The following is a 15,628-nucleotide window of genomic DNA, read 5'->3' on the forward strand; positions in this document are numbered from 1 at the left end:
GAACCAGTGCTAACGCTTCTATGAATACAGGAATAGATTTTCTCTGTCCAAACCAAATGTGTAAAAATAGGACCCCTTATCAGCTGATGTATGAAAAGTGTGCTAACAGAGTAATGTTGCTGCCTGGAGGATCCAATTGTGTTGTTATCCACTTGACCTCCGGAAGATTTATGACCAGGCCATTTTTTGCGATACAGCACTGTGATACTTTAACTGACAACTGCACGGTCATGCAATGCTGTACCCAAATAAAATTTATGTCCTTTTTTTCCCCACAAATAGAACTTTCTTTTGGTGGTATTTGATCACATCTGCAGTTTTTATTTTTTGCGCTATAAACAAAAAAAGCGACAATTTTGAAAAAGAAAACTATTTTTTACTTTCTGCTATAAAAAACATCCAATAAAAAAATTGAAAAAAATGTCTTCATTTTTAGGCCAACATGTATTCTGCTACATATTTTTGGTAAAAAAAAAAATCCCAATAAGCGTATTTTGATTGGTTTGCACAAAAGTTATAACGTCTACAAACTATGGGATATTTTTATGTATTTATTTATTTTACTAGTAATGGTGCGATCAGCGACATATAGCAGAACTGCGACATTGCGGTGGACAAATCTGACACCTAACTAACACTTTGGGGACCAGTGACATTAATACAGTGATCAGTGCTAAAAATATGCACTGTCACTGTACCAATAACACTGTCAGGGAAGGGGTTAACATCAGGGACAATCAAAGGGTTAACTGTGTGCCTAGCCAATGTTTTCTCACTGTGTGGGAGGTGCTTTGACTGGGGGAAGACATGGATCCACATTCCTGCTTTGCAGGAACACAGGATCCATGCCTTCCCTACTGACAGAACAGCGATGTGCCTTGTTTACATAGGCAGACCGCTGTTCTGCCTTTGTGCTGGACGATCGGCGGGTGCCAGCGGACATCAAGTCCATGGTACCCGCAGTTCAGCTCTTGCTGTGTATAATCACAGCAGGAGCGAACCGCCGGTGGCGTGCGTGCACACCCTGGACCCAGAAGTGTTGAATCACATACTAGGTAGGTGCTCCGGCGCAGCTGGGCCGCCTTGCCACTGTATAAGTAAGTTATATGGACAGCAAGTGGTTCAAAATTAACTTTTGTTTTCTCACTGCAGTGCTGTAACATTCATTAAAATGCAATATGGCTAACTGGAGGTGGTGGAAGAACCTCCATATATGTCATGTCCTGCTTGTGTGATTGGCTTACTTATTTTCCCAGAAGATACAAATCAGATTTTGAGCATCCCCTGCAACAAAAATGTAATATTTGGTGAGATATTCTCAAAGGGAAATCATGAGAGGGGATATGATTTCAATGTACAAATACCGTACTGGTGACCCCACAATAGGGATAAAACTTTTCCGCGAAAGGGAATTTAATAAGACATTCACTAAAATTAGAAGAAAAGAGGTTTAACCTTAAACTGCGTAGAGGGTTCTTTACTGCAAGAGCGGTTAGGATGTGGAATTCTCTTACACAGGCGGTGGTCTCAGCAGGGGGGGCAGGGGGGGGGGGTAAATCGATAAGTTCAAAAAACTATTAGATAATCACCTGAATGACCGCAACATACAGGGATATACAATGTAATACTGACACATAATCACACACATAGGTTGGACTTGATGGACTTGTGTCTTTTTTCAACCTCACCTACTATGTAACTATGTCTAAAGGGGATGAAAACTGTGCCACTTTTCTCAGTAGAACCCTGCAAGCGCAGCAGCTGATTGATAATTAAAAAATCATTCCCAACTGATTTTTTTTTTCTGAACAAAGGTGGAGTTACTTTTGAGGCTGGTTTTTGAAACATTAGTTCGATTTTCTAATGGTTAGTGGGGGTCAAATAGATGCTTGCTTTCGACTGTAGTAATGAGAAAATCAAAGGAGCAGAAGGAACACATTTCTGTGAATGTGGTTTTCGTTCGGGAAAGTTGTTCATATTATAATGAAACCTGTTTAACATGCCTGGGATTCCACTGAAATATAGCAGATTTGATCAAATTTAAGGACTTTTGAGTTAAATGAGTTGACTCAGAAATGGCAGGAAAGAATGTTCAGACTAATTTTTTTTCTAAGAACGTTTAAATGAAAACCTAACCACGTATGGCCAGCTTCCATCGTCTTATAACCACGGCAGCCTCCCACTTACAGTTTCACTTTTTTCTCAGTTTCAGGCAACCAATCGAAATTATGGTGGCAGTAGACTAAAAACCACTTAAGTGTCTGTTGAAAGGCATTTTTCTATTGATTTTTCAATCATCTGGTCACTCAAAGCTAAACTTCTGTGAAGGTTAGAAATGTGGATGACAATAATATCACACGGTCAGATGGGATTATTGGATTATTAAATGAGAAATGCAGCTGGTAATCAATGCCTGGTAATTTCATGTCTGCAAGAATGGATTAGAAGTTGAATACCAATAGCCCATCCGTCAAGCACATAGATATATAGACAGATCAGTGAAATTAAAGCTGGCCGGGCTATGGTGTTCAGACAGCTGGTGCTGTGCAGAATACCCCTACAGTGTCTGCATCTGCTTGTATGCAGGAGCTGTGCAGCCAACAATTTTTCAACAGGCTCTTTTGACAAAACTGATTGTACCATACTGGATACATACAGCTGGGTCATACACTGCTCAAATTTTGGATGAGCCAGGAGGAATCTTCTAAAATCCAAACAGTTTATGGCCAGCTTTATTGTAATACTCAGGTTTCATTTAGTTCCCTCGTTCTCAGCAGTATACACTTACTTCTCCTTTGCTTCCTCGTACCCTGTTTCCCCGAAAATAAGACCTAGCGTGATTGTCGGTGATGGCTGCAATATAAGCCCTACCCCCCAAATAAGCCCTAGTTAAAGTCCTTGTAGGTGTTATTTTCAGGATAGGGCTTATTTGGGGGGTAGAGCTTATATTGCAGCCATCACTGACAATAACGCTAGGTCTTATTTTCGGGGAAACAGGGTAGCTCTGTTCAACAAGAGGAGCCAAAGCAAATACCTGATTCGTGTAAGTGTAGAGGAGTATGAGACTCATTCCTTGTGTCAGTGATAAGCCAATCAGCACTGTCAGACAGGCAGTCTATAGCCTCGTGTAAACTATAACTCTGGCAATAATCTAAACCTCAATGAGCACCACCAGAATACCATCGTTCCTCTCAATGGTATAGATCAGGGGTCTCCAAACTGCGGCCTGGAGACTGGATGTGGCCCTTTGCTTGCCTTTATCTAGCCCTTGGGGCACTATTCCTTCCACTGATATGCTGTACTAGTCCTCCTATTGACACCATTGATAGGACACTATTCCTTCCACTGACACCGGAGGTGTGGAACTAATTCACCCCCTGACACCATTGATAGGACACTATTCCTTCCACTGACACCAGAGGTGTGGAACTAATTCACCCCCTGACACCATTGATAGGACACTATTCCTTCCACTGACACCAGAGGTGTGGAACTAATTCTCCCCTTGACACCAATGATAGGACACTATTCTTTCCACTGACACCAGAGGTGTGGAACTAATTCTCCCCCTGACACCAATGATAGGAGACTATTCCTGCCACGGACACCAGAGATGTGGAACTAATTCTACCCTTGACACCAATTATAGGATACTATTCCTTCGACTGACACCAGAGGTGGGGAACTACCGTATTTATCGGTGTATAACACGCACTTAAAATCAAGGGAAAATCGTGGGTGCGTGTTATACGCCAATCCCCGCTGATTGTGAGCGGAGCGATCGCCGTCGACATACACATAGCAGAGTGTACTCGGCTCTTCTCGGCTCTGCTCACAGTCACGCCCAGTCCCGCCATTTGACCTGTGTTATGTCCATCATAGGGCGGGACTGGGTGTGACTGTAAGCGGGGCCGAGAAGAGCCGAGTACACTCTGCTAAGTGTATCTCGGCTCCGCCCAGTCCCTGTGATCTCGGAGGCGCTCGCTCCGCTCCGCCAAGTCCCTGCAATCTCGGCGGCATATTTAAATCTGTCCAAGCCTGTAATGGACACTGGGGGCAAGGCTGCGCTGGGGCAAGACTGCAATGGACACTGGGGCAAGGCTGCAATGACAAGGCTGCACTGACTCTGAAAAGGCTACAATGACACTGACAAGGCTGCAGATGGACACCGATAAGGCTGCATTGATGGGCATTTAAATGTAAGTTTTTTTTCCTTAAACTTCCCACCTAAAAGTTTTTTTCCTTAAAATTCCCTCCTAAACTTGGGGCGCGTGTTATACGCCGATAAATACGGTAATTCTCCCCCTGACACCAATGATAGAACACTATTCTTTCCACTGACACCAGAGGTGTGGAACTAATTCCTCCCCTGACACCAATGATGGGGCACTTGTATTTCCACTTACACCAATGATGTACTTTTTTTTATTCCAACTGACCACCAAGTCTATGGCATGGTTTACTCCTACCAATGCCAGGGCATTTTCTACTCCCACTGGCCACAGTCCAGCCCCCCTAAAGTTAGAAGGACAGTAAGCTGGCCCTTTGTTTAGAAAGTTTGGAGACCCCTGATATAGATCAACAAAAGTAGAAATAAATGGGATTTTTCAGGTACCAAACAGCCACAACACTGTTTGGTAAAAGGATAAGAATTTATTTTTTCCATTAAAAACAGATTACGCCATTTAAAAAAATGGTTTCACGCAAATGCTCCTGCTCTGACATGTTTCGCCTCTGCAGCTTCTTTAGGGAGAGATAGTTACATAAAGCTTACACTATACAGAAACAGTGTAAGCTTCATGTAACTAACTCTCCCCGAAGAAGCCGCAAAGTCAAAACATGTCAAATGTCACATGTTAAAAAGGTTGAGAAAGGCTGCTCTAGATAGTAGTGACTATTCTCTCCAATGAATTCAGAACAAGTATGTGAAGAGCCCTGTGGGAGAAGCCTAATATCCTGTTTGTCTCACTTAGTTACACTTGGCATTACTGGTCAGACTTAGATGTAGAGATGTCACCACAGAAGAACCAGAAAGATATTAGAAGCCAGTGCATCTATCTAAATCTGAAATTCCAATTTTAAGAGGGCTGGCCCTTCAAAGCTTTATGTTTGTACTGTAAAAGGAATATTGTACTTACAGCTCTTTAGTAGAGTGCAGCATGTCTGACTCCTTCCTCTGCTGCACCAGATCATTGAGTACAGCCAAGCGCTTACGTTCTGCGGCAGTTTGCAGCTGGTGCTTAGAGATCTCCTGGGCCCGCCTTTTTTTTTCTGCCAGCTTTTCATTGGTCATATCATTCAGTCCAAATACCGGCTCTGTAATTTCGGGTTCAGGAGGGGGAGCAAAGCTTGGTTTCATTTTGACCTGTGACAATGATTTAAAAGGATTTCTTAGAACTTTGTGTGAACATTTGCACCAATACTATATTATGTCATATGGTTCCCATACAAAGGTGGTGCTCGGCTCCAATCCACATTACCTTCTTAGAAAGAATGTTTTTCTCATTACTAGGAAGCAGAAAAGCTGTTTTAGAGGAAACTCTATTGAAAGAAATATGGGGGCTGCTTTTGCTGAACTCCTGAAAAGGCTAAACCTGGCTTTCCGAGTCCCATGCTTAAATCAGCGATAGGAGTGGCAAGAAAACTACTGGTCTGTATACTCGTTTCAAGTCACTAACTCAGAATGTACTAAAGCTAATGGATAAGCATGACAGCCAGGCAAGCAGCAATTTCAGAACAATCCATCAATAGCAGCTCACATAGTTCTTAGTTCAGTTCTCCTTTAACCAGTGTAAGAGAACAATGCTAATTATTTCATCTCTATAAATATTGCATGGTTAACCATGGTTTTGTAGGGTATGGTTTGCAGCGCTACTAGATTTCACCAGTAGGTGGCACTGCAGGTAAAGTCTGAAAACACCTGATCCCATTGAAACCTGCTATTCCTTGCATTCCCTTATTCACATACAGGGCCACCTTTGGAAATCATGGGGCCCATACAGTCTGCCTAACGTACATCTTCGCCAGCACACCATGGATCAGCAAAAAGTTGTCCAAGAAGGTTTTTTTATTGGAAAGAAGTTACATCACAAAAGAGGTGCAACGTTTCGGGGCAGCGCAGGACCCCTTCGTCAGGCAAGTGATGGGGTGCATAGTGTCAAACACAACATATTTATACAGTGGTCACCAATCTAAGAAAACATGTACAGAGTGAAAAGAAGTGCACTCCCCCTTCCCTCTGACGTCAGATTGACGTCAAAATCCCGCCATAAAGTGTTAAAAACTGTTAAATCTAGAGTCAACATGAGTTATTAAGAGTACTGGCATAAAAAAATTCCCGGAGTGCGGATCACCACTCCAGCAGATGCACCATAGTACACAATCGACTATAGACGCCGAATGCACCCGCTCAGGGCACACTGTTTACTAGGACCCAGCTGACTGCTCGTCAGCTGGAGGTCCTGGGAGCCTATCGCGCAGCACCACGTATGTGGCGCATGCGCCCACCTCCATGGAAACCGATTCATGGAAGGGACGCCTGGAAGCGGGGTCGCCGTCGTCACGGCAACCTGTGACGTGTGGCCAGAGCTGCATAAGGTATCCAAGGGGAGGTGTGTGCGTGTAGAAGAGCAGCAGAGAGATGAAGAGTGATAAAGCGGGGAAAAGTGAAAGGGTGAATAAAAACGTGGTGCAAAAGAGGAAAGAGAAAAGGGAAAGAGAATGAAAGAGTGAAAAGAGGAGGGAAAAAGGGGGGAAAAATAGAGAGTAGATAAAGAAAGAGGAACAAGAGCAGAGGTTAGAAACACTTGTCACAGCAAAAAAAGAAAAAAGGGAGAAATAAAAGGAAGAAAAAAAAGGGGGAAAAAAGAAAAGGAAAAGGTGGAAATAGGTAAAATGTCAAAGGAGAAAAAGTGTGTATGAAAAGTGGGAGACTTAGGAGAGAGAATTATAGGAGAAGAAACGGAGAAAAAAAAGAAAGAAAAAAAAGGGGGGAAAAGAAAGGGAAAAGGTGGAAATAAGTGAAATGTCAAAGGGGAAGAATGTGTATGAAAAGTGGGAGACTTAGGAGAGAGTATTAGAGGGGGTTGGGGAGGAGAAGGAAGGGGAAAGAGGAAAGGTGGAAGAAGGAGGGAGGTGGGGGGGGCGAGAGGGGGAGGCAGGGAGGTCGGGGGGGGGGGTGGAAGGAAAATCTGGGGATACCATTTACATTGCAGCGGGAGCCCCAGGGATTTGCATATGCTAAATCATCCAATGTAAGAGGAAGATCTACATCTGTCGTTAGACGTGAAGAACTAATCCAAATATATGTTTCTAAAAACTGTGCCCTGCTGTGTGGGTATCACAGAAAGGTACCAGACATGGGAAAAAAAACGAGAGAATAAAGGCCCATAGAGGAAAAGAAGAGTAATAATATGTACAAGCTATGTCTTAATCCGATGAGGCATTACCCAGATAAGGCATAAACAGTAATCAAGAAATACATGTTATACATCATAATGAAAACCAAGCCATAGATAAAAAAAATGTATCTATCATCAATGAAGCATGCAAAAGATAAATTAGTGTTGAGCCCCCCAGGGTGTACTGTGCCTAGGGTGTGTATCCAGTAGGCCTCACGGCGGAGAAGTAACCGATCACGATCCCCACCCCTGTGGGGTAGCTTGATGTGCTCAATCACCATCCCACGGAGTTCATGGGTCTGGTGTTTGGCTGTTACAAAGTGCATTGTTACAGGTTTATTGGGGTCAGCCTGTTCACCCTTCTTGGCCAGAGCAACCCTAATGTCACTTCTGTGTTTTTGGAATCGTTTCCTGAACGGGCCGATGGTTTTACCCACATACGTCAATGTACAGGGGCATTTCAATATATATATATACGCAGTGATCGGTGTTGCAGTTGTAATACTCGCGTATCGGGTAACGATTACCCATGTGTGTAAGTGTGAAATGTGTACCACAAATAAGTGAGTTGCATATGTTACAATTATAACATTTGTAGCAGCCTGTTTTCTGTGATATTTTGGGTACTGTTGCGAAAGATAAATTAGTCTGCTTGACAGCCCCCCCCTACAGCCTGCCTGAGAGGGGACAGGGACAAGGGACTTCAAATACCTTATTGTACACAAATAATCCCAGCAGCCGCGGCTCCAAGCAATTGAATAAAAGGTTCAGCGGCAGAGGCCAGGGATAGAGACGGGACTGTGTACTAATTTTTGGAGTCAAGCGGAGTAATCCTCCATGCTGCGTCTCCCGACAATTAAAGTTCCAGCCTGCTCTGATGAATTCATATAGCAGAAGAGGGTGGAAGTTTAAAGGAGTACAGCCAAAGCTTGTTTGGCTGTGCTTCCCCAGTGGATCACAGAAGTGCAATTCGTTCTGCACTCCTGTGACTCATTTTCAGCTGACAGCGGGCTGAAGACGATCCTGGCTAGGGAAAGATCGCGACCATATGGTTGGGATCCACCTAGGAGCTTTGACCGGCACCTGTCTCAGCTTCTCACCGAGCCACTGAGAGACTTAGCCATCTGCTCCCACTCCCTCCACAGCCCAGCACTCCAGCTGACAGTCACCAGCTCTCTGCTCAGAGCAGCAAGGAGAACTGAGCGATCACCCTTAGAGATGGCAGGGGACAGATATTGCATCTACCCAGGTAAGTAAGATTTAAAATAAAAACCCAAACCCATACTTCTCTTTTAATTTATTTTATCGGAAGCCACAGCGAGAGTCCCCTCTCTGTCCCTAACTCTTGCTGCTGAACTGATGGGACCCAGGCCCAGTACAGAACGGCCAGCTCTACCCCACTATCGGCGGCCTTGTTCATATACAGTATCTCACAAAAGTGAGTACACCCCTCACATTTTTGTAAATATTTTATTATACTTTTCATGTGACAACACTGAAGAAATGACACTTTGCTACAATGTAAAGTAGTAAGTGCACAGCTTGTATAACAGTGTAAATTTGCTGTCCCCTCAAAATAACTCAACACACAGCCATTAATGGCAACAAAAGTGAGTACACCCCTAAGTGAAAATATCCAAATTGGGCCCAAAGTGTCAATATTTGGTGTGGCCACCATTATTTTCCAGCATTGCCTTAACCCTCTTGGGCATGGAGTTCACCAGAGCTTCACAGGTTGCCACTGGAGTCCTCTTCCACTCCTCCATGACGACATCACAGAGCTGGTGGATATTAGAGACCTTGTGCTCCTCCACCTTCCATTTGAGGATGCCCCACAGATGCTCAATAGGGTTTAGGTCTGGAGACATGCTTGGCCAGTCCATCACCTTTAGCCTCAGCTTCTTTAGCAAGGCAGTGATGGTCTTGGAGGTGTGTTTGGGATCGTTATAATGTTGGAATACTGCCCTGCGGCCCAGTCTCTGAAGGGAGGGGATCATGCTCTGCTTCAGTATGTCACAGTACATGTTGGCATTCATGGTTTCCTCAATGAACTGTAACTCCCCAGTGCCAGCAGCACTCATGCAGCCCAAGACTATGACACTCCCACCACCATGCTTGACTGTAGGTAAGACACACTTGTCTTTTACGCCTCACCTGGTTGCCGCCACACACGCTTGACACCATCTGAACAAAATAAGTTTATCTTGGTCTCATCAGACCACAGGACATGGTTCCAGTAATCCATGTCGTTAGTCTGCTTGTCTTCAGCAAACTGCAGGCTTTTTTTCCTTCTGGGACGACAGCCATGCAGACCAATTTGATGCAGTGTGAGGCGTATGGTCTGAGCACTGACAGGCTGACCCCCCACCCCTTCAACCTCTGCAGCAATGCTGGCAGCACTCACATATCTATTTCCCAAAGACAACCTCTGGATATGACGCTGAGCACGTGCACTCAACTTCTTTGGTCAACCACGGCAAGGCCTGTTCTGAGTGGAACTTGTCCTGTTAAACTGATGTATGGTCTTGGCCACCATGCTGCAGCTCAGTTTCAGGGTCTTGGCAATCTTCTTAAAGCCTAGGCCATCTTTATGTAGAGCAACAAATCTTTTTTACAGATCCTCAGAGAGTTCTTTGCCATGAGGTGCCATGTTGAACTTCCAGTGACCAGTATGAGAGAGTGAGAGCGATAACACCAAATTTAACACACCTGCTCCCCATTCACACCTGAGACCTTGTAACACTAACGAGTCACATGACACCGGGAAGGGAAAATGGCTAATTGGGCCCAATTTGGACATTTTCACTTAGGGGTGTACTCACTTTTGTTGCCAGCGGTTTAGACATCAATGGCTGTGTGTTGAGTTATTTTGAGGGGACGACAAATTTACACTGTTATACAATCTGTACACTCACAACTTTACATTGTAGCAAAGTGTCATTTCTTCAGTGTTGTCACATGAAAAGATATATTAAAATATTTACAAAAATGTGAGGGGTGTACTCACTTTTGTGAGATACTGTATATATATATATATATATATATATATATATATATATATATATATATATATACACACACACACACACACACACACAGTATATATAAAAATATAGCCTCTACTAATAAAAATTTATTATAACAGCCCTGAATTACCTGCGTGTCCAGGGCGCTCTTGTAAGACAGCATCAATTCATTCTTCCCTCTTAAATATTTTGACCTTTGAGCTGCCAGTCTATAGAAAACAACACAGCCATATAAAGAAATATTAGTTCCAAAAATTCATCAAAAAATGATTGAAAGGGGCAAACAGATTTTTTTTTTTATACCAGGTGTTTACAGTATATAGCGCAGACAAGTGCGGTTGATTTACTAAAGGCAAAACTGTGCACTTTGCAAAGTGCAGTTGCACCCTGTAAGAGCAGTTGCTCCAGAGTTAGTAAATGAGGTAAACTTCACTTTAAAAAGAGTACCCAATCACATGCAAGAAAAATAAAAATAAAAATACTTCATGTTTCCTTGCACATGATTGGATGATGGAAGTCAGCAGAGCTTCTGCACATTTACTAAGCTCTGGAGCAACTGCTTTTGCAGAGTGCAACTACACTTTGCAAAATGCACAGTCTAAAATCAACCCCACAGTGCTATACATACGATTCATTCCCATCACTCCCTGCCTTCCAGGAGCTTACAATCCAAGGTCCCTATCTCTTAAAGTACATGCACAAATATTCTAGTGCCAATTTGGAAAGGAGCTAATTCACCTACCAGCATGTCTTTGGAGTGTGGGGGGAAACCCGAGTACCCGGAGGAAACCCACACAAGGACAGGAAGCAAATGCAAACTCTACACAGACAGAAAAGATGGTCACATGTTCCTATAGGGAAATCAGGACCTCCCTCTTTCTGCTGTTGATCCCTTTAGTGATAACTAAACATCTACACATAGAAATCGGGACCTCCTTCCTTCTGCTGGTGACGCCTCTAGTGATAACTAAAGATCTGTATAAGGCCCCTTTCACACATGTGGACCGTTCAGGTCCGCCTGTCAGTTTTTTTAGGTGGACCTGAACGGACGCTCCATGCAGGTCTATGGAGCGACGGATGTCAGCGTTGACATGTTTCTTCTAAAATTGCAGAGACTAACTATAAGATTTTAACTAGATGGCACTATACTCTTGCAATCCTTCATAAAGTGTTCCCAGACACTTTGGAGCTCTGTTGGAGAGGCTACGGGGCTTTTGCCACTCATGCTCACATCTGGTGGCAGTGCCCGCTCATTCGTCCATTTTGGTCATCTATTTTACATTGGATTAGTGTAATACAAGGTTCCCCTATACCTAATGATCCTTGGGCTGTGTTATTCTATTGTACGGGTGAACCAGTCGGCCGAAATAAGAGGTCCATCACTCCTCATCTCTTAAACGCTGCAAAATCACTCATACCTAGGTACTGGAAACAGTCTACCATTCTTACAATACAACAATGGCTACAAGCAGCGTTGCCAACCTCCCGCAGCATTTTTTACTGACAAAACATGGAAAATTTACTGGCGGAGCACAATTTTTACTGACAACCTGAGAAATTACAGAACTCCTATTGAAAACTAATACAGTAAATATTTGAACAGTATAAACATGATATGGAAACCCTGACAATACCTATAACAAAGTAATTTGCTTAATTTACACAGCATGAAATTATCAGCCCCTGATATTTACTGGCAGTTGTAAAAAAAAATCACAGATTTTTACGAACTGTCAGTAAATTTACTGACGGTTGGCAACCCTGGCTACAAGTATTAGATTATATATATCATATGGAAGATCTTTACATATGCATTCCGAGATCTGACTTCCACCTCACATAAAATATGGGCCTGCTGGTTCGTCTTTATGTTTTTCTCTGCATATCCGGATCTCATGTCCAAATCTGATCGACTATATGCAACATGATATAGATATTTTATGTTACTATTCGTGAGAAGCCCCTGTTTTCTCTGTCTCCTCTCTTACCCCTTATCCTACTCTCCCTACCCACCCCTCTGAACTTCTTTATCCCCGTCCCCTGTCCCCCACTTTTACCCTTAGTTACCGCCTCTACCTCTACCTCCTTCAACTAGGCCTTACACCTTTTATCAAACTTAGTTTTCTTTGACTACTGATTGGTTACTAGTTTGTGATATTGTTAAATCAGTTTTGTCATGCGTTTGTGCTATGTACACCAGATATTCTGAACATGTATCTTACTATTCTTTATCAAGAAAAACTTATTGAACAAAAATACAATCTGTGTATTCTGATAACTGTACACAGTTATTACATGAAATTAGAGTTTTACAAAAAAAAATAATTCCAACTTTAGCCCCCATTCACTTAGAATAGACTGGTAAACTAGGTCTTGAATGTTTTTCGCACATTGTTACTCTCAACCTGTAGTACTGAAGCAGAATCTGACATTTTTGGCCCCATAGACTTAAAGTGCCAGAAAAACAATCATACATACGTGTTTATCAAGTGTTTTTTAGGCGTGCTCATTAAAGCCAATGGGGCCAAAAGCACACAATACAGCACAACTTCTTCTAGCTTCATGCGACAGGCAACAAGCGACACAATGCTCAGGTGTGAATGGGCTCTAAAATGTCTACTGATGATCTTTGAGGTTGAATTATTTCAGAGGTCAGAGATGGCTTTTTTACGGTTTGTTAAGAATAACTAATTTACTGTCCATAGTCTGGGCAAAGGTGCACTTTAAGGTGTTAAGCCCTGCCATAGATGGAGCAATTTTCTTTCCTGCAACACAGTCAGTGTTGATAGGGGAGTCCCTCCAGCAGAACGATTGTGTTCTCCCGACGGGGGGAGCCATCCTGGCAAGGAGAACACACAGTGATTATTCTCCCGGTGGGGGGGAGCTATCCTGGCCAGGAGAACATACTGTGATTATTGCTAACATAGCCGCTGGCAAAAGTTGCATGAAAACTCCGACAGGCTGGTTGTACCCTAGTTGATTGATCGATCAACTTTTATACAATCAGCCTGCCCATGCATGGTTTGAATCTTGGCCGGTCGCTGCTGAACAGGCCGTGATTTGAACAGTCTATGGCCGGCTTATGTCTAAAAATTGATCCCTGTGTAGCTTGTGTGCCCAAGTCGAGAATAATACTGTAGGTCTTGCCTCCTGTCATTCGTCTTAATCTTGACTTTGGCAGAAGTTGAGGCCCTGTGTACAACATGATCTAGGGCTCAAGGGGGCTTCAATTTAGCACTGTTGTTACTTTAGAAAACCTTTCCTCCAGTTCCGGTGACTAAAATATTCGGTTTCCCCTAACGTTCTATCTTGGTAACCACAGTAATTGACTTCAGGAACAAAAAAAACTAGACGGACGTTCTAACTTCACCATTATAGCCAAACCTGGAAAAGAACATTTTGGTTGGAGTTACATACTTACCTCTGCTCCAGCGATGCAACATCTAGGAGCTCCTGGAGCCCACATCTTCTCCTCGGGTTCTTGCAGGTGCGGAGTCCTCGGCCGTTGTTTGTTTGGCCAGCTGGGAATGGCATAACTCCCACACATGCATACAGGAATTGATTCATGCAGGTAGATGCACAGCTCAGTGTACAACGTAAGGAAAATTGCAAAGATGAAAGTAAGAAACATTTACTGCAGAAGAAACATTTTGGGGTGGATTTACTAAACGCAAACAGACTGTGCACTTTGTAAGTGCAGTTGTACTCATATACCCCAGAGCTTAGTGAATGCGGTAAAGCTCTGCCGATTTCTATCATTCAGTCATGTGCAAGCAAAAAAGTTGATTTTTTGTTCACTGCACCTGATGTGGCTTCACCACATTCACTATGCTCTGGGGAAAATAGTGCAACTGTACTTGCAAGTGCACAGTCTGCTTGCTTTTAGTAAATCAACCCCAAAATGTTTCTTCTGCAATAAAGGATTCTTACCTTTATCTTTGCAGTTTTCCTATTTGCCTTTAGTAAATCAACCCCAGTATGTCTCTTCTGTAATAAAATACCTATCAGCTTGCAATCTTTTGATTTAGGGCCACACTTCCACCTTAAATAAAGCAGAAAAACTTTTAGTGCAAAACTTTCATTCAGGCTCGTTCTTTTGTCAGAACTGTGGTTATTCTGAGAAAGGGGTTAAAGGAAATTCTGCTATTGTCAGTCATATGAATAACCTCTTATGACGGCTGAATATGTACAAAAAGAGGTTGTGTGTATCATGCTGTGGGGGCACTTCAACTGACCAGCTATAAATATCAGCGTGGAAATTCTTTAGAAGTGTAAGAAGGGATCAGGGGCAGATTGTCCTTCCGAAGCATTAGGCAGCAGGAGAACAGATAAAACTCAGAAAAACATGAAACTGAGCAGGTTATATGTAGAAGAGGAGGGGGGAATTGTAACTGTATTCCTGTCCTATGACCATGTATGTTGGCTGTAAGGGTAACAAAATCTCCACTTACAAATGAAAATGCCGTTATTTGAAGGGATACTAGTATTTTCAGTAAAATCACCTTGTTTCATCATAACTAATTCGCCTGCAATCCCCGTACAATAGAAGACATTGGTTGTTGACCCAGTGCTACACAAATTCTACTTATATATGCTTTGACAAAATAAAAATACGCAGTTCATAGGTAAATTAAACTAAGCAGCTGCTTTAATCAAATATAACATTAAGGAGAAAGCAAAAAAGTTCCAAAGAAATAGGTTCTTTCCAGCTTAAGCAGCGCTGCTTATGCTGGAAAGAACCTATTTTTTTGAAACTTTTTTGCTTTCTCCTTAATATAATATTAATATTAATAATAATAATTTTAATAAAAACATTTGGAACTATGTGTGAAGTCATGTCACCCCACCAAGGCAACGTGTGGCTCCTTAAAGCAGTATTAAACCCAAAAACTAAAATTTTATATATTGCAGCTCACCAATTCTTAAAGCGGTGTTCCAGCTGAAAAAAAAAATTAAAAGTCAGCAGCTACAAACAATGTAGCTGCTGACTTTTAATAAGGACACTTACCTGTCCAGGAAGCCCGCGACGTTGGCCCCTAGAGGCCGATCCGTCCATCAGATCGGGTGCCGGCGGCGCCATTCTAAGGGAAACAGGCAGTGGAGCCTTGTGGCTTCACTGCCCATTTCCTACTGCGTATGTGCGAGTCGTGCGGCGCTTTGTAAATGGGCGGCTGTCTTCTGGGACACACACAGGTCCCAGAA

General features: G+C 42.9%; 1 protein-coding gene across 1 annotated transcript in view; it reads right to left on the reverse strand.

Moving 5' to 3' along the window:
• Positions 1–15,628, reverse strand: part of CCDC81 (coiled-coil domain containing 81) — a 91,695-nt gene that overhangs the window by 3,386 nt on the left and 72,681 nt on the right. Inside the window, exons 13-14 of the mRNA XM_073612946.1 lie at positions 10,557–10,635; positions 5,139–5,365 (exon numbers count right to left, since the gene is read on the reverse strand). Of these exons, the coding sequence (XP_073469047.1) occupies positions 5,139–5,365; positions 10,557–10,635 (306 nt within the window). The remainder of the gene's footprint in view (positions 1–5,138; positions 5,366–10,556; positions 10,636–15,628) is intronic.

The sequence above is a fragment of the Aquarana catesbeiana genome, linkage group LG02, assembly GCF_042186555.1.
Source record: "Aquarana catesbeiana isolate 2022-GZ linkage group LG02, ASM4218655v1, whole genome shotgun sequence".
NCBI classification, from domain to species: Eukaryota; Metazoa; Chordata; class Amphibia; order Anura; family Ranidae; genus Aquarana; species Aquarana catesbeiana.